At 56.1% G+C, this 25,439-nt stretch overlaps 1 protein-coding gene across 5 annotated transcripts; it reads right to left on the reverse strand.

The window, feature by feature from the left end:
- Nucleotides 1-792: 792 nt before the first annotated feature.
- LOC122485580 (junction plakoglobin) lies at nt 793-25,127 on the reverse strand. Of its 5 annotated transcripts, none has more exons than XM_043584466.1 (15): nt 24,954-25,127; nt 14,215-14,427; nt 12,323-12,582; nt 11,867-12,105; nt 10,904-11,105; nt 9,949-10,093; nt 9,735-9,838; nt 7,965-8,303; nt 6,629-6,784; nt 6,323-6,442; nt 3,521-3,671; nt 3,293-3,414; nt 2,390-2,429; nt 1,977-2,142; nt 793-1,653 (listed from the first exon to the last, which is right to left on the reverse strand). In XM_043584466.1, the coding sequence occupies exons 2-14, from the start codon at nt 14,417-14,419 to the stop codon at nt 1,991-1,993; spliced, it is 2,235 nt and encodes a 744-aa protein (XP_043440401.1). In that variant the 5' UTR covers nt 14,420-14,427; nt 24,954-25,127; the 3' UTR covers nt 793-1,653; nt 1,977-1,990. The 5 variants fall into 5 exon arrangements, with proteins under 5 accessions (XP_043440401.1, XP_043440402.1, XP_043440403.1 ...); XM_043584467.1 differs by having other exon boundaries at nt 14,215-14,424; nt 24,954-25,091; XM_043584468.1 differs by having other exon boundaries at nt 24,870-25,091.
- Nucleotides 25,128-25,439: the final 312 nt, after the last annotated feature.

Raw genomic sequence — 25,439 nt, forward strand, 5'->3', positions numbered from 1 at the left:
CCCCCAGCACATCCATCCTGGAGCCACAGGACCATTGCGATTAGCTGTCCCCGGGAAGGGGAATTCGGGGATGTGGGTGGGGAACCGTCACACAAGCCAACGGTAACGTGTGGTGGGTGAGATGATGGCGTGCACAGGGCATTACAGGGCAGAGAAGGGGCACCAGCTCAGCCCGGCTGGGAGCTGTGGGAGGTCATGGAGGAAGCAGCATTCCTGGAGTGAGGGCTGAGCTGGACCCCAGTGCGTGAGCAAGTGAAGGTATTCCAGGCAGAGGGAACAGCATGGACAAAGATTGGGAGGCAAGAACCAGCAGAGAGGATGCTGGTTGAGGGGACAGAAGGGAGGTGGGCAGGGGCCAGAGTGGGCCCACCACAGACTTTCAAAAAGGGCCCAGACTCGAAGCCATAGGCCACAGGAAGTGTTGCGCCCAGGAGAAATCCACCAAAGGCACATTAAGGCTGGACGGGACAGGGCCAGAGGATGAGGCCAGCGGGGAGGGCGCCCCTTGGAGAAAAAAGTGAAGCCTGGCGTCCCTGAAGGGGGGACGCACCTCCAGGCATCTCTTTACCCCTCCCACTCCCTAAGGTTCCAAGACGGAGCCCTGTGAGTAAGGACTGAATTAAATCTACTCCAGATACTCAAATGTGCCTTTCTCCCTGACTCTCCTCCCTGTGTCTTTCCCACACACAAGGTGGTCATGAGTGCACGTGGGACCCAGCCAAGGAGGCATCGGGCTGCTAGGGGAGCCCCCAACGCCCCATCCCACCCCCACCCCGCACAGCTTCCATTGGATCTGTGTGTTAGTTTTATTTCCTTTGCTTTGGTCTATACAAAAAAAAAAACAAAAACCAATAACCAAAAACATAAAGCGATAATAATAAAACTCTCCGCTGGGACCTCCCCCAGCCCCCCACACCCACGTGCAGGAGGTGGTGGTGGGTTCGAAACAGGAAGGGGAAGAGAAAGCCCCTCACCGCACACCAGAGGGGTCAGCCAAGAGCACTTCTCAGGAGTCAGCTAGGGCGGTGGAGTGGGTGGGTCGGGGCGGGATGGGGTGCCAGGGAGCTGTCCCCAGAGCTCCCAGGAAGGGGCCAGGTCCGGTTGAGGGTCCTGGAGAGAGGAGCAGGCAGTGTCCTGGAGTGGGGGACTCACTCTCCGCGTCTCCATCCCATCTCCTTGTCGGTCCCTGAACTTTTCAAGACAAGCTTTGGATTCTGGGATTTGGGGCCTTGAACCTGGGTCCTGGACACCCCAGGGGCTCGGAACAGTCGGTCGGCTGGAGTTCAGTGAGAAAATCAGGCCCGGGGGAGGAACCAAAGCTCTGTGGGGCCCAGGCTGCTGGAGTCAAGCCTCCTGGGCTGGGGGGTGGGAGTGGGGGTCGGGGGGTGATTGCCAGGTGGGGGAAGAGAGCAGGTGATTGAGTCTAAAGCTTTAGTTCCGGGGCCACAGAGGTGGGGAGGGGGTGTTGGGCCCTGGACCCATGGCCCAGGACAGAAAAGCAGGAGCAGATCACCATCCCAAGAAAGACGCTACAGAGGACCTCTGGAGGCGTGGGGTTCGGCGAGAAGTCGCAGCCCCGCTCCCCTGGGCTCAGGCACTTTTCTGTCTCGCCCCATCGCCTGCACGGAGAGCCTCTCAGATGAGGAACCGCACCTGGGGGGTGAGGCAGACACAGAGAGGTCAGGGCAGGCCTCTGTCCCCTAGGAGCTCGTCCCCCCCGCCAGGTCACCCACCCACTACCCACAAAGGGGCAGGACTCCCCACCCCCTCAAGATAAGAGAGTAAGGTAGGCCACAGACACCTTCCTTGGCGGGTGCTCGACAGCAAGGGACCCACATTCATTCCCCCCCCCCCAGAAAAGAGCCAAAGGTTCCAAGGAAACATGAGAGGGCCTCTTCCATGAGAAGCAGGTTTCAGCAGGGGGTGGGGGGGAAGCGTGTCTCCACAGCCTGCAGGCACGACAGAGGGCACCGTACTGGAAAGGAGCCAGCTAGGCCAGCATGTGGTCCGCCGCAGGGTAGGGGGGCCTCAGGCCGTCGCTATAGGTGTCGATGGGATAGTCTCCGTCCATGTCCATGTGCATGTCCAGAGGGTCCAGGGGCACGTCACTCGAGTACATGGGGCGGTAGGTGGCATCCATGTCTGGGGGGGAGGAGAAGGAAGGAGGACCTTCTAAAGTCTGTAGACCACCCTGCTGGACAGCCCTCCATCCATCTGCCGTGGGCCTGACCCCGTCCTCAAGCTCTCACATCAGGGGACCTCCACGGGGATATCTGTGGATTCTATATGGTGTCTGCCACCGGGGACACAATGCCCCCTTTGCTCACACCCACAGACGCCCCACGCCCCGGGCTCTTGGGGGTCCCTGAGGAACTCTGCACACACTTACCATCTGCGTAGGGTTCATTGATGGGGATCATGCTCTGGGCCTAAGGAAAGAGACAGAGAAACATTGAGGGAAGGGAGAAGGGTGGAAAATGTAGGCTCTGGGCTGGGGGTGGGCAGCTGGAGGTGCTTCTAGAAAAGGGGGCCGGGGGAAAACAAAGACCCCTTGAAAGAACAGAGGATGGAATGCGGTTATTCAGTGCCTCCGAGGACCCCTCCTGTCAGGCACCTCCCGAGCGTGGAAGGTCCCACCATTCATGCTTGGGGGCACCCACAGAACTAGAGCAGCCCTGGGCACGGGAGTGGACCCGGGATCAGGGCAGCCGCTAGCCTATAGAGCACCTCCATGCAAGTTAGAAAAAGGCACCCTGCCTCAAATGCTTAGAATGTATAGTGTGGACAAAATAAAATTACCATTCTGGCAGGTCAAAATCAGAAAGACAGTTCAACCTATTACTTCCGTCTGCTAGAAATTGTCGTGGATGATCCAATTATAAAATAAAAATCAGGGTGCCTGGGTGGCTCAGTCGGTTAAGTGCCTGACTCTTGATTTCGGCTCAGGTCAGGATCTCATGGTGATGAGATCGAGCCCTGCCTGGGGATCCACACTGAGCATGGATGGAACCTGCTTAAGATTTTCTCTCTCCCTCTCCTTCTGCCCCTCTCCCACTTGTGCGCATATTCACATGTACTCCCTCTCTCTCAAAATAAAATAAAATAAAATAAAATAAAATAAAATAAAAATTTTAATTAAAAAAGTTAAAGAAATAATTACAAAATAAAGAAATAATTACAAAATAAAAATCTATGAGGTAGACAGTATGACGGGAGCCCCCTTAAAAGTGCTGTCTTTGTGCAGTGTGCAACTTGCACAACCAGACGTCACAGTCCAACCCAGGATACTCACAGCCTCCCAGGCAGCTGGGTCATGCTTGAAGAGGGAGTTGGTGAGCTCCACAGACACACGCTTACGATAATCTGGGTTCTTGTCCTCAGAGATGCGGAACAGGACAGCGGCAGCATAGGTGGCTGAGCAGAGAGGAAAGACCAATTCAGGTGCCTGCCTCCACTCTGGCTGGAGGACTAACACTCAGCCCTCTTCTGTTACCCCCTCGCCCACAGCACAGCCCCTCACCTGTGCCCTCGTTGCGAGAGTGCAGTAGCTCCATGAGTGGGGACGAGGCCCCCTCGGCATCAATGGCATCAGCTGCCTCCTTGTCCTGGGCCAGCTCACACAGCACCCCGGCGGCTACACGCTGGATGTTCTCCACTGATGAGTACAGGAGCTGGGGAGAGGGCATGCAGGGTGGGGAAGGGGTGGAGGTGGATGAGGGGTAAGGCAGGCAGGGGGGCAGCCTGCCTCCCAGCCCTGTCCATCTCTGTCTCCCTTTTCTGGATTTAACACAAGCTCATACTAGAAAGGGTAGAAAGTCTAAGAAAGGTATAAAGAAACAGAAAGAAAGCCAGCCATGATTCCCCACCCACATACAGCCTCTCTTAATACACTGGCATATTTCCATCAGATTTTTATCATAGTCCTGTTTTTTTATCTATAATTTTTTAAGTTTATTTATTCATTTTGAGACAGAGAGAGAGAGCGTGTACACATGTGCACATGAGCAGGGGAGGGGCAGAGACAGAGAGAGAGAGAAAATCTCAAGCAGGTTCCGCGCTGTCAGCAAAGAGCCCCATATGGGGCTCAAACCCATGAACCGGGAGATCACGACCCAAGCCGAACCTGAGTCAAATGCTTAACTGACAGAGTCACCCAGGCACCTCATTATCTATAAAATTTGATCTATAAACATTTTGGATGTTTATTTATCTTTGAGAGAGAGAGAGAGAGAGAGAGAGAGAGAGAGAGAGTGTGTGTGTGTGTGTGTGTGTGTGTGTGTGTGAGCGGGGGAGGGGCAGAGACAGAGAGGGAGACACTGAATCTGAAGCAGGCTCCAGGCTCTGAGCGGTCAGCACAGAGCCTGACGTGGGGCTCGAACTCCCAAGCCGTGAGATCATTATCTGAGCCGAAGTCGGAGGCTTAACCAACTGGACCACCAAGGCACCCCTAAGATTTTGTTTTTAAGTAATCTCTACACCCAACGTGGGGCTCAAACTCACAACCCGGAGATCAAGAGTCTCATGCCCCACCAACAGAACCAGCCAGGCACCCCCCCCCCCCATAGCGTGTATTTTGATACTTTGATTCCTATTTGTTTGGGGTTTTTTTTTTTTTTTTACCTAACATTGTAGCATAAGGCATTTTCCTAACCATTTCCTAGAAATCTATGAGCTCATATTGACAAGAGAAAAAGAGTAATGCTAAAAAGCAAAACAATAACAAAAACAAAAAAAAAACCCATTGGTCACAATAGGAGGTCACAACAGTGCCAATCCCTCACTCTGAACTCTAAAGGGAAAAAATTTCTCAGGGAGCCTGGGTGGCTCAGTCGATTAAGCATCCAACTTTGGCTCAGGTCAGGATCTCACACGTTGTGGCTTTGAGCCCCAGGTTGGGATCTGCGCTGACAGCTCAGATCTTGGAGCCTGCTTCGGATTCTGTGTCTCCCTCTCTCTCTGCCCCTCCCCTGGTCACACACGTGCTCTCTCTCTCTCTCTCTCTCTCTCAAAAATAAACATTTAAAAGTAAATTTAAAAAATAAATAAATAAATAGGAACATTTCAAAAGCAAAAATTCATTAACATCGCTATATATGGCCATATGATATAATGGCCATTCTTTTTTAAACCATTCCCTTATCATTGGACATTCATTTTGTTTTCAATTCTTATAAGTAACATTGCGATTGTTGGCTATAGGTATACATTTCTGCCACATTTTAAATTAATAAATAATTATCTCATAAGACTTGTACTACTTAGTCAAAGGATATGAATATTTTCAGGCTTTCTATATAGATTGTAGAACTGCCTGCCGGAGAGGTTTTATCATCTTCTCTCCTCACCGGCAGGATATGGGACTGCCTATTTCATCACATCTTTGCCAGCACAGGGCACTCCCATTTTTTTGCCTTTGCCATTTTGATAGTGGAAAATAGGATCTCACTGGGAATGTGAGCTTCTCTTCTTTAAACTCCTGGGGTTGGGCACTGTTTATGAGCCACCCGGGAACTGCTTCTGCCTCTGCCCATCTAACCCCCGGGGTCTAGTATTAATGAGCTCTTTTATATGAAGGATATTAGACTCTTGTCTATTGTGATACCTGGAAACATTTTCCCAGTTTGCTGTTGATTTTTTTATTTTTATTTTTATTTTTTATTTTATTTATTTTATTATTTATCTTATTCTTTTATTTTGAAAAAGAGTATGAGTGGGGGAGAGGGGCAGAGGGAGAGAAAGAATCTTTTTTTTTTTTAAGTTTATTTATTTTAAGAGAGAGAGGGAGAGAGAGAGAGAGAGAGAGACTGTGTGTGTGTGTGTGTGTGTGTGTGTGTGTGTGCGCACGTGCATGAGTGGGGGAGATACAGTTGAGAGAGAGAGAGAGAGAGGGAGAGAATCCCAAGCAGGCTCTGTGTTGTCAGCACAGAGCCTGACACATAGCTTGAACTCACAAACGGTGAGATCGTGATCTGAGCCGAAACTGAGTCAGATGCTTAACTGACTGAGCCACCCAGGCACCCCTGGTGTCGACTTTTTAATGCTTTTAAGGCTGTTTCTGACATGTAGATGATTTTAGTGGCTATGTGGTTGAATCTTAAGCTATTTTTTTTCACTTGTGATCTCTTCCCCTGCTTTTGAGTTTGGAAAGCCGTTCCTATGCAGGGATTTGCTAAGTGGTCACTCCTGGCATGGCCACTTTCCTCCAAACTCCTCCAAACACCTCTTGACACCTGGCCCAGAGAGGCTGCCAAGCTCCCCCTTTCCGCAACGGGGATGCGCGGGGACTGGAGGGAGTTCTCCTGCCTCCCTGCCCCAGACTCACCTGCACAAACAGGGGGATGGTGTTCAGTCGGAAGATCTCCATGCGGTTCATGGGGTCCCGGGCGAGGATGTGCAGGGCTCCGGCACAGCCCTCCACAATCTCCTCCATCCTCACGCCATCCTGCATAAGAGGAGGCGGTGGGACATTGCAACAGATGGCCCTTGGACGTGGCCGCACGCCCCCACCGTGACGATCTGACAAACCTCACTGGTCCTCACAGTGTGCACCCACCACAACCTGCCTCCCCATTTACACACACGTGCACACACATTCACAAAAAGCCCCCTCTGACCCCCCGGGACTGACCGTGTATGGCTGCTGTGTGCCTGCAGCCACGTGGCGCTGGGCATCCTGGTGAGCCTTGACCAGCAACTGCACGAGGCGGGGAATGACCGCCGCCTCCTGCAGAGGGGCATGGTTGGCTGGACACAGGGCCAGATTCCTGATCAGGCCGATGGTTGCCTGACAAGCAAAAAGGACAACGATCAGGGACATTTCTTGGGCATCTGGAGAATCCCAATTTCCCAGCACCATCTCCTCCTTCCCTTGTCGTCTCCGTTTGCCAGACCACGAGACCACTCCCAGCCCACGTCCCTTATTCCATAGGATCGGTGGGTGCTCCTATCTAACTCTAGCAGCCCCTGCTAAAACGAAACCCCATTCCAGAACATGCTACCAGCCCCAGGCCCTGACTCTCACCCTTGCCCCTTCTCTCAGTACCCCTTCTCCCCCAGACACCAGAGTCTTACCCCTTTCCCAGTAATTCCCAAACCCTGCTTGGTTGACCCCCAAGCTTCCTGCTTTAGTGACACTCGTATTGTGATCAATCCTCAGTGAGGCTGCTCTGGGAAGAAGCCTCCTCCCCAGGGCGCCCGTCTCCCAGGGGCCACTCTGGCCTCCCAGGGTCCCTCGGGAAAGCAAGCTCTCATCTCATCTGACTCTCAAAACAAGCAGCCAAGAGAGCAGGGACAAAAATCACGAGAGCTGGGGACGTCAGCACAAGGTAGATGACCTGCCAAGGTCACTCTGCCACTTAGCTGCTAAGTCAGACCCTCCCCCCACCTCGGGCTCGCAGCAGGGACCAACCGGCGGGAGGGGCCACACACTACTGCTTTTTTTCTCACTATGGATTTTAAAAATTCAGTGTGTGACTACTTAGAGGCATTCTTATCTGTACTGTCAAAACTGTCTACAATTTCACCAGTGGGAGTCCCTGCCAGCTGGCCCTCCTCTACCCGGGCAGCAACCTACAGAGAAGGCTGCACCCCTTCACGCCCTTAATCCCTATGGCAGACACTAAGTGTCCCCCCACCCCCAGAACCCTTTCTGCTTTTTGTCTTTTTAGTATCCCTTCTGAGTTGTAGCGGGACACAAGGCCTTCAGGACACATGAGGCTTTACCAGCTTCCTTGTATCTAGATGTGGCAACGTGATCAAGTTCCAAACTGTGAGCCGAAGCCACGCGCCCCATGGACCAGCAACATTGCCTGGGAACGCGTTAGAAATGCAGCGTCTGGCAGCCACTCCAGCCTATGGACTCAGGGCCCATTAGAGCGGCTTTGCCTGCACTGATTCGGCACCTAATCCCGACAGCAGAGAGCTCCTTCCCTTCGCCCGGCCCCCACGGCGGCCACAATAGGTACCTTGACCAGCGGCCACTGGTTGGGCTGGTTGAGCAGTTTGACGATGGCCGGGATGCCGTAGTTGAGGCGCACGGAGTTCTGGGCCATCTCGGCCTCCGGGTGACGGCTGGTGAGGTGGCGCAGGGCGCAGACCGCAGGCTCCGTGATGTCATCCTTGTCGCCGGCACGCAGGATGGCGTGGATGAGAGCCTCCACGCCGCTGTTCTGGGTCACCAGCGTCTTGTTCTTGCTGTTGTTGCACGTCAGGTTGGACAGCGTGCCCGTGGCGCAGGTGAGGACATTGACGTCATCCACGCTCAGCTGGTTCACCAGTATCTTCAGCACGCTCTCCAGGCCCTCCTGCGGGTTGTGGGGGAGGCAGTGGAGAGTGAGGGGGGATCCCCCGCTCCCAGAAGTCTTTCCCAAATACGTCCGAGGGCAGCAAGATGAACTCACGGTCTGAAGCCCACCCAGCTGACAGCCACTGGGTCCTGCCTGCGTGCCCAGGAATCTTCATCCCTGTGATTCTGCCGACACCCCACGGAAGGTGGTACTATCAGGGCAGTTGAGGGGCTTGCGCACAGACCCACCGCCGGCGGGCCAGCTCCAAAGCCAGGCCTGACTCCAAGTTCGTGCTCTTCCCTCCACCCCCCTCCTGCCCCTCTCTGCATCCTCAGAGCCAGGCAGGGCCAGGAGGAAGTTGTTGAGGAGGCCACATGCCTTGGTGGCCCAGCTGACCCATTTTTCCCGGCTTCTCATCTTTCTGGGCCTTTGCTGCTGCCCCCTCAGCGGTCCCCAGACCAAATCCACTTTCAGGAAACATTCCTGCCCCAGAAGCCGCACCTCTCCCAGCGGAGCCACGTGGGCCTTGTGAACAGAAGGCCCCCAGGCTCTGGGATGACGGTTCTGGGTTCAAATCCCATCTCGGCCAATTTACTAGCTGTGAGCAAGGGCCATCATGTAACTCCCTGGGACTCTGTTTCTTCACCTAACCAACTGGGTCCCACATTCCACCTCCAGTTGTTGAAAGACATAAGCGAGCCAATGTTCACAAGTGCCTAGCAGAGTCCAGCAAGTGGCCAGAGCTGAATAAACAGCCTACGGATGGGGGTGGGGGCCTCTTAGGAACGGTAGTCAGGTTGGAAAGGGAGACCAGGAGTCTTGTCCTAAAACTGCATTTTTCTTTAAGTTGTGTTTTTAGCCAGCAGAGGCCCCAAGCTGTCTCTTGGTATATTACTGTTCTTCGCCACCGGGTCTAGGTCAAAACTATTCCCCTGGTACCATCTGGGAACGTGTGGCTTAGGAACATCAGTGCCTTCATCTATTCTCCTTCCTGAATCTTTTTTTTTTTAATTTTTTTAAATGTTTATTCATTTTTGAGAGAAAGAGAGAGACAGAGACAGAGACAGAATGCGAGCAGGGGAGGGGCAGAGAGAAAGGGAGACGCAGAATTCAGACAAGGCTCCAGGCTTTGAGCTGTCAGCACAGAGCCCAATGCAAGGCTCGAACTCATGAACCTCGAGATCATGACCTGAGCCGAAGTCAGATGCTTAACTGACTTAGCCACCAGGCACCTCTCCTTCCTGAATCTTTAACAATGATTAGAACCTTAAGCTAAAGGGATGAGGGTCTGCAGGGTATTACCAGCCTCAGCCACAACAGGGCAAGATTGCGAGGCCTCAGGCCTCCCACGGTTCCTGAGGTCAGAGTCCCAGACAGGAGCGTGCATGTGGCAAGAGGGGAGGACAAGGTGGCTGAAGAGGTGGACCCAGGCCCAAACGCCTCCCTCACCTGTTTGGTGGCCACGTCCGAGAGATTACGCAGGGTCCAGAGGCAGTTCTGTACAAGGCGGGGGCTGTTGCTTGTCAGGTGTTTGCCCAGGGCCTGCATCCCACCTGGGGCACGGAACAGGGGGCATGTCAGCCACGGGGAGCATGGCTGGCCAAGCCTGGCTGCTGGACAAGGCCTTCACCCCGCCCCTCCTGGCCACATGGGCCATACTCACCAGCCTCCACAATGGCGGGCTTATTGCTGGGACACACGGACAGCACCTTGAGCACGCGGCTGGTAGTCCAGAGCAGCTTCTCATAACTGTAGTTGCGCATGATCTGCACGAGGGCCTGGGGTCCTCCGTTGGCTAGGATGATGAGCTGGGGTGGCGGGGGAGACAGTGGAGAACAAGTGTGAGACAGACAGGAAATACGACAAGGAACAAGGAAAGGATTGGGGGTGACAGAGCTGTCATTACTGAGCTTCAGCCAAAACCCGAATAGCTTTTGTGACTGGCAAAGAAATCCAAAATTTTGAAAAAAGGATAATACACAACGCTGACAAGGATGAGGTGAAATGGTACTAACATACACCACCACCAATGACATTGTAAATAATACAATCCTTTCGGAAAACGATCTGGAAATCTGGGTAAAAGCTCAGAAATCTTAAAAATCCTTCGCCCCACTGATGAAAAAATTTTCTATTCCCTGGGAAAAGCTGTGTGCCCAAAGATGTTCACTACAGCACTGTTTATAAGGGTGGAAAATTGAGAGCAATCTAAATGCCCTCAGAAAAAAGTCTCGGGCCTCCACTTAATGAGATGCTATTTGCCCCTACACAGGGTGGTTTTGAGGATGATACAGCAACAACAAACAAAAAAGAAAACGTAGGAAACAGATGCAAAGTTGCACATTTGCCATGACTACAACCACGGACAAATATGCCCACAGGACAGCACTGCAGGAAGCACGCGGAGACAGCAGTGGCTGTGTGAGGACGGTGCCTTTTTTCCTTTCCTTTTCCTAATCCTCAAAATATTTCAGTTACATAATGAAACATGTACAGCTGCATGTACTCATGTATTTAACCTAAAAATGGTGAGGGGGCAGTGGCCGGAAGCTGCAGCGGGGCAGAAGGCGATGCGCGGGAAGGCTGCGGCTCTCGGCTGGGGGCGGGGCGCAGCCCACCTTGCTCTCCTGGTTGCCGTAGGCCAGGAGCTGCAGGCAGTCGGTGGTGATGGCCAGGAACTTGGGGTTGTTCTTGTTAAGCAGGGGCACCATCTTCTGCAGCCCGTCTGCCAGGCGCACCGCCATCTTGGCGCCCTCCTGGTAGAGTAGCAGGTTGTGCAGCGTGGTGATGGCGTAGAACAGGACCGACTCCACGGGGGAGCTGCGAGGGTGGGCAGGGGGTTAACAGGAGTCGGGTCCCTGGCATAAATGCAAGCTAACCTCCCCCAGGAAGCCCTCCCCTTACCAACACCCCTGTAGACATAGCCCTTTACTAGAATCTCATTGTCCCCCGAGCCCAGCCCCACTCTTATGCATGGAGCACACAGCACCGTCCCTCTCCCCACTGGGAGACCACAACTCTTCCTGCTTCTGGGCTCCTAGCCCAGTGCTGAGTGCCTAGTAGGTCCCCTGGACATCTGTCTCTACTAACTAACTACCATATGGGAGGCCGTGTGCTAGAGAGGTCCTGCAAAGGGCGAGGCGGGTGGGGGGGGGGGTGGTCAGAGTATCTCCAACCTCAAGGAACTCACGGCCCAGGATGGAGATAAGGAAAAAGGCCAATCAATATTAACAGGATGGGAAAGAGAAAGGTGGCAAGGGACTTTGCACATGCTGTTCCTTCTGCCTGGAATGGCCTTCCCTTCACCTACACAGGCCAAACCCCACTCATCCGTCAACCCCCTGCTGCTAAAGTGCACAGTGTCTCGCGGCTCTGAGAAATCCTGGACAGACCTCTGCCCTAGCCTATACTGTATCCTAATAACTAATGTGCCAGTTACGTGCCTGCCTCCCCTGCTGGGCTGTGAGTAGCTGAGCACCAGGACTGGGCATGGTTCTCTACCTGGCACATAGAAAGGCTTCAGTAAATGTATGAAAGGGAGAGGAAAGCCCCAGTATCCCACAGCAAGCAGGGGCAGTCACCTGAGCATGCGGACCAGGGCAGGGATGCCGCCTGACTTGAAGATGGCAAGGAGCCCCTCGCGGTGGTGGGAGAGGTTATGCAGGATGCTCGTGGTGCAGCGGGCCGTGTCCAGGTCACTGGTGTTCTGCATCGTACGCACCACGGCTGCCACCAGCTGGGGTGAGCCCATCAGCGCCCGCCGCGACGCCTCTTTCTTGGACAGCTGGTTCACGATCATGGCTGCCTTGGTCACTACCACCTGAGCGGTAGAAGGAAGGATGGGAAAAAGTGAGCAGACGGGCCGGGCTGGCTGACACTGGAGATGGAGGGGCCAGGTGACCCCTCCACAGAGCTCGGAGGGACCCGGGTCAGTCTTTCCCCGCTGATGGGGCCCCAGGTAGGGCCATCCCCTGCAGACACCTGACCTTTACCCCCCTCTCTGCCCTGCCCCCACCCTGGCCAGGCCCCTCACGGACCGGGTCCTCATCGTTGAGCAGTTTGGTGAGTTCGGGCAGGGCCCGGGTGGCCAGCTCGGCGTCGTCCTGGTAGTTGATGAGATGCACGATGGCTGACTTGAGCAGCTGGGACGGCTCGGCCAGCCGCTGCAGGTTGGTGGCCTGCCCCTCCACCTGGGTGGCCAGCAGCAGTGAGCTGTCTTCCCCTGTCACGCCAGGACACATGGCCTCCCGCACCCGCTTGGCTCTGGCCGTCGTGGACATCTGGTACTCCAGGTCTCCTGGGGGCCAACGGGCAGGGACTGAGCTGCAGGAGGTGGGTTGGGTGGGGGGACACTGGGGAGCAGGGCAGGCCTTGCGGACGGCCCACCTGGGTTCTGTGGCCTCGCTCCCCACCCCGCCGACCAAAGCCCCGGGACACCACTCGCAGTCCTGCCTCTAACAGAGGGGAGGTCACCATCGCCTCAGTTACATCAGCTGTAAAATGGGGCGCCACCTGTTCTGCCCATCACAGGGAATTCTTATGGGAATTAAGTGAGATAATGGTTGTAAACTGCTCTGCAAAGAAAAGATGTAGTGCAAATGTCACTACAAAACCGTGAGTGAATATTACTATTCATAGGAATAATTAACATTTTTGGAGTATTTGCTATGTGCTTAGCTGTGAATTAAATGCTTTCCTTCTATTTTCTCAGTTAGTCCCACCATAACCCTACAAGATAAGTACTATTATTATCTCTACTTTACAGATGGGGAAACTGAGGCACAGAGCGCTTATAGGAGCCCAAGCTGGGGTGTGAACTCAGACAGCCTGACTCCAGAGCCCAAACCCCAACCCAAGGCCCCTCCCTTAACAATCAGGTCGGGGTAGCATGAGACAACCTAAGTCTCCTTTCAAGTCTGATATCTCATGACTCTAATTATATCCTCATCATCTCTAAAGGAGGCAACTCTCCCATTACATAGGCTAGCAAATAGAGGCCCAGAGGGCCAGCCAGTATCACACAGCAGATCAGAGGGAAAGTCGGGACTGTGGGTTTCAGAAAGCAGGAGGTGGGTTCTCAGCTCAGACTGCAGGTTCCATCCACCCCTGGGTGGGTCCAGGAGTCCCACGGATAGGTGCCCACGCTCCCCAGGCAGCCCTACCCTGGCAAGTGTCCCAATGCCCTGGGGGGAGACAGGCGAAGGCTCCAACCCCCAGTTAGCGGGGGAAGGAGACACCGCTGGGCTTTCCCACCTCGGTGCTGTACTTGGCCCTGCCAAGCCTGCAGTCCGGGAGGAGACCCCCAGGGGCAGGGGCTGAGCTCCACCCACACGGCCCACCCTACACCTTCCCCAGCTCCCACAGCTCATCCCACTCAATGTTCGGAGCCCTGCGGCAGCTGCAGACAGCAGTCCTAGGGCTCGGATACTCCTCTCCCCGAGAGAGGCTTGTACCCTGGCTGGTGTGCATCCCCACTCCTAAGCCCCAGAGCTCAGAGCCAGAAGCCAGGTTGTCACCCCCCCACCTGGCCTCAGCCTATCTACAGGTCTCCTCCTAGCCCCACCAGGAGTCCTGTATCTGCCTCAAACTTGAGGCTCCTGGAACAAAAGGACCATCTTCCCCTATAGTGCAGGGGTCCCCTGAGGGCAACAGTGATGCCTCCTTGTTATACTGTAAGTTCATTGAGGGCAAGGACCACACAGGTGGGCAGAGTCTATGCTTCCCCCTCTGTGCTAGAAGTTCAAGGAATAGGAATATGCCTCCCTCTCAGATGGGGGCACCCTGAAGTAGCTGCGCCTCCTCCCTCAGAGGGGAGGCCCCCTAAAGTCTGTCTCCTTTGGCCCTGACTTCCCTCCAGTGTCCAGGCTGGTTTTCTGCTGAGGTATTTCGATGTAATAGTTTCCATGAAATAGTCCCCAGGGATCCTGACCTTGGCTCTGGGGCACCTGAGTGTAGGTGGTGGTCTTCTTGAGCGTGTACTGGCGCCCGCAGGCCTCATCCTCCTCCATGATGCCCTTGCTACTGACCGAGGGCACACAGGTGTTGGCCCCCGAGTGGATGCCAGAGTCATAGGTGTATGTCTGCTGCCACTCAGTCACCTTGATGGGTTGTTCGATCAGGTTCATCACCTCCATGGTGGCTGCTGGGGACACAAAGGAGGGGCAGGAAATCAGTTGGCTCCAGTGAGGCATCCCATCATCTGGCCCAGCCCCCAGCTTCAGCCTATCCACAGGCCCAGGGAGGGACTGCCCACAGTAGGATACCCAGGTGTGAATCCTGGGCTTCGACCTCTGACCTCCAGGCTAGGGTGCAGTGAACCCCATGGGGAGTGGGGCAGTAAGAGCAGTTACCACAACCCAGCCCTCGGCAGGCTCACCTTGCCGTCCCTGCCCAGTGCTCCCAGAGCAGGAGGCACTCGGGGCCTCCAGCAGCTTCTGGGGTTCTGCAGACCCACTCCCACGCACTGGGGCTCCCTGGGAAAGTCTGTGGTGAGGCAGCTGCACTCTGAGCATTGGACAGGAAACTGGGTGGGGCAGGGAAGCAGTCAGACAGGTTTCTCTGGAGAGCCCCGGAGGCTGCTGGGAGAAGTCCAAGGCTCCCTTGGAGACTCTGGGATCTCAGGATCTTTCCTGAAGATGGGGCAGGATCACAAGTGATCCCAGAGGCCCGAGCCCTAAGACCTCTGTCTCTCCAGCACCCCAGTTCCCGCCAGGCTTTTCCAGAATTCCATGCCCCACTGACCAGTTCAAATAACAGCCACATACCAATTCACCTCTCCGCAGAGCCCAGCCCTCGTTTGCAAAATGGGGTAACAGCACCTCCCTCGCAGGTTGTTGTGAGGCCCAGATTGGTGAAGGACCCAGCCTGGTGCCTGGCACATAGTAGGTGCTCCGTGTTGGCGGCCACGGCCATGTATCAGGGCTTCCTCTCCCTCAGGGATGTTTTCCCATTTCTAGTCTTCCTAGAACCCAGGCTAGAGATGAGGGGTGGGGCAGGCCTCAGGAGGGGTCACTGCTTTTCAGGCACCCCTCCTGCTCTTTGCAGGGACTTGGGGACCCTTGAGGTTAATGAACTGCTGGCCCTACTCTGTTCCAGGGTGGTGAATTCCCACTTGGCCCACTTGCCTTCCCTGCCTTGGGAGCTGATTCGGGAGGAGAGGCGAGGCAAGGCGTGCTCTGGTTGAGGGCCGGCCTTGTGCCAAAGCTTTCACTGATGCCTCAGCCCCACAAGCGGGTTTTGAAGCATATGCTCTGCCCCCGCCCCATTTACAGACGGGGAAACTGAGGCTCCCCAGGTGAGGTGGCACAGTGGAGAAATGGCAGAGCTGGGACCAGGCACGGGCCTGAGTGACCCCCAAGTCTGTGGCCTTTGCACACACAGTGTGGGCTCAGACAGCAAGCAGACCACGGGCCAGTCCACCCATGACAGTGGACAGTACTCAGCACCTCAAACCCATGGTCCCGTCGTGATGCGGACCGGGTGAGGCCAAGGGTGGTTCAGCTGGTTTAGCCTGACCCCACCCCAGGAACAAAGATCACCAGGGATACGTCTTCCCAGCGCTACCCTCGAGGAGGAGGCTGACTGAGCCTTCGGGCCTCCCTGCCTTTTATGGCGACATGGGCTCCTTCCCTGCCTGTGAGCGCACCTGGAGCAGGCAGAGGCAGGAGCCAGCCCAGCTCCCAGCCGCCTCCTCCTCTCCTCCCTTCACCCCGAGTGACTCAGAGTTTCGAGCTGACAAACAGAAGCAGGCCCAGAACACCAGACAGCAGGCTCCGTGCCACCAGATGCACCCAGCTGCTTCCCAGGCCTCGGCCAAGTGTGGCTATTTCAGGAGGAGCCCCCTCCCCCGCCCCCACCCTAACCACACACCGCCCAGCACTCCTGCCTTCCGGGGTGGGAGACAGAAAGAAGAGAGAAGTTTGGAGGAGCAAGCTTGTCACTGAGCCGCCATGGGGAGGAGAAACCTCCAGGGAGGGGGCAGGGGACATCCAAGCTCTGCAGAAAGAAGGTGAAACTGTATCAGGATATGCAGTTGCGTTAACCCTGTAATTGCCACCACGCGGGGGCAGAGGGCTGAGCGGACATCTGGGCACTGAACCTCCGTCGGATCTGCTCCGGACAAACTGGAAATCTCCAGTCCTGATCAGGAAGAATACCCCATCTGAGCCAGAAAGAGCCCCTCCCCAGCAGAGATCGCAGCCTACCCCTGCAGCTTCTGGGCCCAGGCAGGGGGTCGTGGGCCTCACCCTGAACCTCAGGAATCAAACACCCTTCCCTCGCCACCCCCATATCCACCGGGACCACCAAAGTCAAGGCTGGCCATAGGTGGGGCGTTTTGCCAGCAGGCCTCTCACCACCCCTCCCAGCTCAGGCTTGGAGCCAAGAGAAGCTGAGGGCTGGGCAGCTGCCCAGGGCCAGAGAGGGGCCACACGGAGGTCAAAGGATCCATGGGGGAGGGGACACTCAGCTGCTTTTACTATCAAATGAGTCTCATGCTTGCCTCAAGGCTACCGGGCAGGCATTTTATTATTCCCAATTTCCAGCTGAGAAGACTAAGGCACCACACTGAGAAAATGGCAGTGTTCCGCTCAAATCCAGGCCTGCCTCACTGCACACCAGCCCACTCAACAGGGCAGCTCCCCTCGCTCCTAACAAGGGACCTGGGGAAAGAGGGACACCCTGCAGTCAAGGAGGGGCAGCCAGGCCCAGGTGTAGAAGAGAAGGCGGCCCAGCTGATCTGGGAGGAACGATGATCCCTAAGATTCTGGGCATAAGGGACCCCGCTTCCCACGACCAACGAGAAGGCCGAGAGGGTGGGCAAGGTGAGAGTCGGAACACAGTTCAGAGCGGACACACTCCAGAACTCTTCTGGAGGAAAGGATCCGGGGAGAGAGAGCTACTCCGGCAACAGGAAGGTCTAGAAGTCAGACGGCGCAGGCAGGACAGTCAACGCGCCCCACCTTTCTCCTCACCGACTCCCAGGGGAGGCGGAGGAATTCTCCCACAAGAAGCAAAAGTGCCGCTTTGGCAGTTCCCAGGGCAGAGGGGGCCGCACCCAGCCTGGTGTCGCCCCTCTCCGCCCTGGACCTGGAGTGAGACCCGCCACAATGCCCCTGGACAGAGCCAGGGTGGAAGTGGGTGAGACAGACATGGCCCTGCCCACGCACTCAGGCCAGAGATGGGCAGCGCCAGACACAGGGCGGTTTTCTGAGTTGCATGGGGGGCCTTTGTTGAGCAGCACGATCTATTGTTGGCCACACAGGAGGCCGAGAAGCTGGCTCAGAGGTCACAGGGTGGGGTGGGGGACAGTACAAGGGGCAGGAAGGGAAGCCTGGGCCCTGGATGGGGAGTGCAAAGGAGCCTCCCTCCACTGGTCTACGCTGGGTAGGAATCTGCAAGCAAGCTTTGGACACACCCTGCCCTTCATTCCTGCTTCCTCCCCAGCATGGCCAACCCAGCAGGCCAGCAGTAGGCACTCTAAGTCCAACACGGTCCCAGTCCCGGCAGAGTGTGGTCCAGTCCGGGCATTAAAAACAACTGCCAGCGGCATGATCTCACAGTTCGAGAGTTGGAGCTCCCTGTTGGGCTCTGTGCTAACAGCTCAGAGCCTGATTCCTGCCAAGGCAGGAAGCTGTGACTCCTTCTCTCTCTGCCCCTCCCCCACTCACACTGTCTTCCAAAAAATAAATAAATGTTAAAAAGTAAAAATACAAATAAAAATAAAAATAAATAACTGCCACCGGGGCGCCTGGCTGGCTTTCAGTGGAGCATGCGACTCTTGATCTCAGGGTTGTGGGTTCGAGCCCCACTTAGGGTGTAGAGATTGCTTACAAATAAAATCTTTTAGGGGTGCCAGGGGGGCGCTCAGTTAGTTGAGCATCTGACTCTGGCTCAGGCCATGATCTCACAGTTCGGGACTTCAGGCCCTGCATCGGGCTCTGTGCTGACAGTGCAGAGCCCTCTTTGGATCCTCGGTCCCCCTTTCTCTCTGTCCCTCCCCTGCTTGCACTCTCTCTCTCAAAAATAATCATTAAAAAAAAACAAAAAAGAAAGAAACATCTTTTAAAAAATCTTTAAAGAAAATTTGAAAACAAAAAACTGCCACCAGAGCTACCTCAGGCCCCTGCCACCACCAGCACCGCCATCAGGGTTGGGCTGGGCTGGGCTGCAGGATGCCAAGTGTCACTAAAAGACCTGGGAACGAGCATAGGAATGGGCCGCCCAAGAAGCGTGCTGGAAGCAGGCTTAGACACACTGCACAAGGGAGCTAGAAGTGCAGGCAGAGCCCTCCAGAAGCTCCTTGGGCCAGTGGCCAGCATCCTATGCAAACTCTGATCACGGGCTCCGACAGTGACAGAGGAAGGGGGCTATGGGTAGGGCAGGAGAGCATGTGAGTCAGGGAAGGGGATCCATCCATCTGGCTGTGTGCCCATGGGCAAGTCGCCCGATTTCCTTAAGCCTCATATTCCTCATCTGCAAAGTAGAGATGATCAAGCCGCCCCTTTCTTCAGACCGTATGTGGATCGTGGATCTAACACAGCCGTGACCATGGAAGCCCTCTGTTGGCGGTCAAGACCCAGGGAAGCCTTCTTCTATTAGCAAAGCAAAGAAATGGCAGAGGAGGCGGCCAGCAGAGTCGGGCCTGCTTTTGGGGACCTGGGAGCCAGGACCCAGGGAGATCCGCCTCCCAACCCTAAGCCAGAGCCCCGGGGTGGGGTTGGGGGGCTGGGTAGGAGGAGTTATATCCGGTCTGGGAGAGGAGGCCAGGTGGAGACACTGCTCTGCCCTCTCCCCTCTCCCCGGTCACATGTGCTGCTTCCTGCAGCCAGGGGCGGTGAAGCCAGTGAGGCCTGGACATTCCCCACATAGCAGCCCCAGGAGAGGCTGGGCTGAGCAGGGCCACAGCCCCCACCCTTCCCCACTGTCTCTGACTCCAGCAGAGATTTGACCAGCCGTCCCAAGCAGACAGAAGCAGACCCCAGAAAAGGCCAGAGACAGACATGACTGCTTCCCTTGTGAGCCCTGTCTACCTCATCGGGCTGGGACTTCTCAACTAGGCCTCTCCCCTCAGACTAGGGGCTCCAGGAGGAAACACCCCACCAGACTAGAGGTTCCTTAACAGAGACTGCGGTCTCTCCTTTCAGAATGGTCGTCCCAAGCTGGCAGAGACCGAAATGGGTGCCACCTATGGCTAGGGCCCTGGGGACAGGACAAGACAGAGGAGACCATCCTCCCGGATGCTTCCAGAGGAAAACCCTCACTTCCAGTCTGGAGGATGGCCCAAGCTGCTGCCCAGGACTGGCTGGGGGTGGGGGAGGCTCAGGTCAGACCGTCCCAGCCGCTGTTTGTTTTCTTCCTTCTGGGCTCCTTCCCAAAGCAAACAAACCAGGGTGGGGAAATGAAGGGAACTTGGAGGAGAGGGAAATGCGGGGCCAGGTGGCTTGGCCCTGGGAACCTCCGGGCTCCCCCCCTGGAGAGGGCTCCAGCTGGGGCTCCGGTCTCTGCTGGTGACCCTCTGAGGACAAAAACCTAAACCAGCGGATGACCCCAAACCGGGGCTCCTGGGAATGGAAAAATACTTCACCCAGCCTCAGAAAATAGCCAAGGGTGGGCCTGCGCCAGGGACCGTATGGCACACAAGTGCCCCCATGGGGGGGACTCGGGCAGCCCTGACCCCAGCTGGTATCCTCTCCTTAGGGGGTGGGTCCCCAGGGTTTCATTCTGTGAGGATCTGCCCCCTCCCCCCGCTGCCCCCGCCCCCGACCTTCTCCAGGAAGTACAGGAAAAAAACCACTATTAGTTCCCTGTTCTGCATTTGCTGGAGAAGACTAGGATTCGGAAGAAGGTCTGGTTAAAAATTTGTTATTGTAGTCACAGCATGAGATCATCAAGATCAAGGCTAAGAGAGGAGAGGATGCTAAGAAAAAGAGAAAGGAAAGAAATGTTAGCGGTGGGATCATGGGTGATTTTCTTTTTCTTCTTCTGTAAACTTTTCTAAACTTTCCAATTGTTTTTCACAATGATCAGATATTACTTTTTCAATCAAGAGGGAGGAGGATTCACATGGACCAAATTCCTCCTCACCCCCAAATAAGAAGCAGACTGATTGCCCAGTGTCATCCCAACTCTCCTGTCCCTGTCCAGGCCTGCCACTCAGTCCAGTGTCCCCACAGTGGGGAAGGGATGCAGACCTGTTAAACCCATACTCTGCGGGTCACAGAAAGCTGAGCTTCCTGCCCTGAGGTCCCCCAAAGGCTGAGGTGCCAGGAGGCTGAGCAAAGAGCTTTCTCTTCAGGCCTGGCCAAGGAAGTTGCTAGACATTGAGGCAGTCCATGCCCCCAGACCTCCACCAGATTCAACCGTGTCCCAAGAGAGAGGCCTCAAAATGTCACTTGCAGGGACACAAACCCAGGTGACCTGGCCCAGCCACACTTCTCTTTCTCTTCACAGGAGTCACAGGGCCGGCCGGCTCATGGATACCTGTCCCTCTCACTGCCAGGACTCTCTTCTCCCCAAAGACACAAGACTAGGAGTTTCCCCAGGGACCCCTGCAGACCTCAGACTGGCACCAGAGGTACTGACTCCTGCCTGCCCTCTCTCCTGGGCAGGACGGCCCCCTCCAGCTCCCGTAGACAGAGCCCTGCTTCATCCTCCTCAGAGAAGAGTCTATTCTGATCTTTTCATTGCTCTCTCTCACTCAGCAATGCAAGATCTCATCTCTAACAGACAGGAAGTCCTTCCTCTTGTCTAGCCTCCACTCCATCCCTAAGAGCATCAGTCCCAATTGCTCGTGTCCCCAGGGGTGATGGAAAACTGCAAGCCTGGCACCCCCTTTATAGCATCAGCCGGGGCTGAGATCATTCTCTTTCCTTCTCGGTCACATCAAGTGCCCTCAGCCTTCCATTCTCCAGGATCAATAATCGCCATGTCTTGGGTCCCCTCTGGACCTCAAGGGATCCAGAAGCCCAGTGCTGATGACCTTGGAGCCCAGGCTGCACCCACACAGACGGAGGCCCCATTTCCCAGGCCCATCCTGGTGTCAGGTGCCCAGTGGGCAGAGGTGCCAGGAACCAGGTAGCTCTGAGAGGACCGTGACACCAGTGCCTCCCTCAGGGACCAAGGCTCTGGCTGACCCAACTCCCATCATCAGAAAGGCCCTCCTGGCCCCTCAGTCGCCTGGCCCCAGAGCAGCCTGGCAGCACGGACTGGTACAATCCTGCAGGACGTGGCCCAGTCCTAAATCTGACTCTCATTTCTGTCTACTCTCCAGGGACCAGCCCTCCCCCCTCCCTTATCTTGGCACAGGCCCAGCCCCCAGCAAAGCAGGAAGCCCCACTTCCTCTACAGGGACAAACCCAGGACAGCCCAGGGTCTGGCCCAGCACAAGCCCGGAGGCAGCAGCAATTTTGACCCCTGCCTCCTCTCTCCCCCACCAGCCTCTTCCAGACATGGCCACTGCCCCTGGCCTTGGGGAGATAGCCCCCTCCCCCAGGAACTAAAACCGAAGCCAGGGAGGTTTCAGAGGGCTGGAGGCTAGGACATGAGTCACCCTCTCCTGACCAACCTGCCCCCACCTTCACCACCCACACATACCTTCCTGGGTCATTCAGAATTCTCCTCTCCCCAAACTCCCAAGCAGAGGCTCTCAAAGAGAGATCACAGATTCATCCCAGGGCTGTAGTGGGGCGATACAGCAGGATGAGATCTGAGCTTGGAACCAGAGGATCCAAAGGCTAGTCTTGGCCCTGCTTGGGTCTCGCTATGCAACCTTGAGCAAGTTACTTAACTTCCCTGAGTTTCAATTTCCTCATCTGCTGAATAGGATAATGATACCTGCCTCTAGGGATAGTCATGAAGTGAGAACAGTTGATGAAAGTGCTTGGCATCTGTAAAGTCCTCCCTTACTTTTTTAGCCACCATTTATCAAGTACTTATTGGGTTGATTATTCCCATTTTGCAGAGATCACTGAGGCTCAGAGAGATGAAGTAACTTGACCAACACCACACAGGTTAATGAGTGACAGAGCTGGGATTCAAACCCAGCTCAGTCCACGCCCAAATCACTGCGCTCAGAACCACCCTACTGTGACATCTTCCCAACTGTCCATGGACAATCACTCTGTCTCATTCTCAGGTGGATCCTCTCCGCAACCCCTCATCAGTACCTGCCCCGGGAGGGAATCCTTCCTACACACAGCCCTGAAGCCCAAACAGAGGTTCCAGAGGGCTGGAGATGGGGGCGGGGCTGGGGCTGGGTAGAGAAGGCTCCTGTCACCCAAGCTAGGGCTTGATCTAGCAAGAAATGACTAATTGGGGGGGCGCCTGGGTGGCTCAGGGGGTTAAGCCTTGGACTTCGTCTCAGGTCATGATCTCACAGTTGGTGAGTTCAAGCCCCAACGTCGGGCTCTGTGCTGACAGCTCAGAGCCTGGAGCCTGCTTCGGATTCTGTCTCCCTCTCTCTCTCTGCTCCTTTCTCACTCATCCTTTCTCTCTCTCTCAAAAATAAATAAACATTAAAAAAAAAATGACTAATTGGGTCCTACCTTTTCCCCCCTCTACCTCCCATCCAGTGAATCACCAGTTTCCACCAGGTACCCCTAGAGATACCTCCTCAGTATTATCTTTTTCATCACATCCACAAACCAGATTAGCTAAACTAATCATTTAACCGATGTAATTATAATGCCTGCCCCTCCTCCACTTTGGCCCACAGAAGAGGGAAAACAGGTTATTTTTGCCCAAATTCCATCTCCTTGTGGTTCCCCAGAGGTACACTACCCACTAGAGCAAAAGAATGGGTTCCCTCCTCCGCCTCCCCCTAACCCAGGGCATTCTATGGGGGCTGGTCTGACCCCTTCCCACTGCCCCAACTACAACCACCAGAGAGGTGGTAGGTCTTCCCAAAGGAGTTAGGCGAAGCAGCCCTGATTCCCCCCAATACTCCCTTCACCCCAGGACCAAGGGAGAGTCTGGCTTTTTGTATTTCCCCTCTTGTTCCCCAGGAGGCTGGCATCCAAATCCCTACAAAAAGACCACACTTTAGATTTTTAAAAACCAGTACTGAAAGCCTGGTGATCTCCAGCTCTGCCCAGGGAAGGGGTTCTCAGGAAACCAGGGTGAGGGCCCGTGCTCATGTTGCTCTCCTGAAACCTCCCCCTGCCCCCATACCTTCCTCCTGTCCCACTTTCCCCACGCAGCTCTCTCAGGAAGGAATGGTTGGGGAACGGACTGCAAAAGCCTCCAGAAGGAATGCACCTTCAAGATTCAGAAATCAAATGGAAACCAAGCCCCAAGCTCCACACTCTTCCGCCTCAAAACCCAGCCAGCTGTATAACGTGGGGGGATGGGGTAGAGGAAAAAAAGGCTAGAACAATCGCTCCCCCCACCCTCGTCAATTTGGCCCTGCCCTGCCCCACCCCCATTCCTGGGGAGGGGGGCAAAGCTGGGGAGAAAGCCACTGGCGCCGGCCTCAAGCGAGGGGGTGTGGTGGTCCCCGGAGACAGGAAGAGAAGGAAGAAGCTGCTTCCCCTTTGCCCCCCTCCCCCCACTGCCCCCTCGGGCCCCAGGGGCCCAGCAAACAGGATGGATGTGGGGGCAGGGAAAACAGGGTCAGAGCGCAGACACCAGCCCCGGTTCAGCTTGGCCAGCTGGGAGTGGAGGCCTTGCCCCAAGACGGACCCCCTAAGCCTGGGGAAAGCCCTGGAACAAGGAGGCAGGAAACCCCGCAGTGAAAGCTGCCGTGAATACTTCCTCCTGGAAAGTTTGTTTGGGGTGATTTGTTTCGACAATAAGAGGTTAGAGAAGAAGAGTAGTCCCGTTCCCCTATCGACACTCTGGAAGCAGCAGCTACTGGAAACTGGGCCAATGAATTTTCCAGCCATGCACGACCCCTCCGCCCAGACCCCAGTCCGAGCCACGGGTGCCAGACACCAGCTGGGCGCGGAGCCGGGCCCCGCGCCAGTCCCGCTGTCATCGCATCCCACCTCCGCCGGCGCAGCCCTAACACGGCACCCACCGGGGCGGAGGGAGTCGCCGCAGGTACAGTACCGACGAGGCCCGGGAGCTGGAGGGCAGGGCCTCTGGACTCCGTGTGCTCACCTGCTCCGCAGGTGGGGCCCGCGTCGCTGGGAAAATGTGCGCTCGGCCCCCACAGTTGGGCAAGCCGGGCGCAGACAATAGGGCCCCACCCAGGCCTGGGGGAGTAGAGAGGGAGGGAAAGCGAGGATGACGCGTGAGGTGGGGTGAGAGTGGCCCCAAAGACACCAGCGGCAGCAAGTTTCCCGAACTGTGCATTCCTGACTACAGAGTGAGCCCTGGGACGCAGACGAGCAGGGCAAAGTCTCCCTCGCCAGCGTCGGGGCGAGAGTCGGGGACGCGGCGTCGGGCGAGCTCCACGGGCCCCAGGTCAGGCGCGACCCCACAGCCACCTGCGCTCATCCCTCCCCGCCCTTCTCAGATCTCCAGCTCACGCAGCCCCCAGCGCAGTCGGCCCGAACCTCGCGCCCCCTAAGTGGCCGCGCCCAAGGGTCCCAGCGCGCCCCCTGCCGCCGGTGCAGGGTGGCGCTCCCCGGCTCGCGCCCTCACCTGCCCCGTGACGGCGGGGATCGGCCTCTCGGCCGCTTGCCGCCCTTCCCTCGCCCCAGCGATCCCTGCCCCGATCGTCCGCACCTGCGTGTGGAGCCTGGCCGGGCTGGGTAGGGGTCGGGCCGGGCTGGGAGCCGGCGCGGGCAGCGAACTGAGCTCGGCGCGCTCGGGCGGCGGCTGCTCCGGACTCTGGCCAAGGCAGCAACTCAGTAACCGAACAAAAGGCGAAGGGACCTGACAGCCAAGCCACGCCTCTCGCCCCCTCGAAGCTCCGCCCCCAAGGAAAACGCCCACCCGCTGATGAGGGTTCACTGGCTGCCTCCCCTGACTGTCCCATCGAGGGGCGGAGCCTCACGCCCAGTTCTCTTCCACCGCCGCCTCTGTTTATCCGCTGGCCATTGGCCCCAGGGACTGCTAGTCGGCTCTGGGGACGGCCTCCAACTTGAGGTTCCATCCTCACTCCGCACCTATTGGCAGACAGAACGTTACTTCCTCCTGATTGGACAAGGAATTGTCAGTAAGACTAAGGAAAGAACAAATGGGGAGGATGGGGTGTGTCTTGCCCCACCC

The sequence above is a fragment of the Prionailurus bengalensis genome, chromosome E1 (assembly GCF_016509475.1).
Source record: "Prionailurus bengalensis isolate Pbe53 chromosome E1, Fcat_Pben_1.1_paternal_pri, whole genome shotgun sequence".
NCBI classification, from domain to species: Eukaryota; Metazoa; Chordata; class Mammalia; order Carnivora; family Felidae; genus Prionailurus; species Prionailurus bengalensis.

Excerpts from the sequence above, each read along its gene's own strand:
- LOC122485580 (XM_043584466.1), bottom strand. The coding sequence starts at position 14,419 with ATGGAGGTGATGAACCTGATCGAACAACCCATCAAGGTGACTGAGTGG. Across the intron at positions 10,094-10,903 it reads ACGGCAACCAGGAGAGCAAG|CTCATCATCCTAGCCAACGG; the intron begins GTGGGCTGCGCC and ends CCGCCACCCCAG. Across the intron at positions 2,143-2,389 it reads CAATGAACCCTACGCAGATG|ACATGGATGCCACCTACCGC; the intron begins GTAAGTGTGTGC and ends CCTCCCCCCCAG.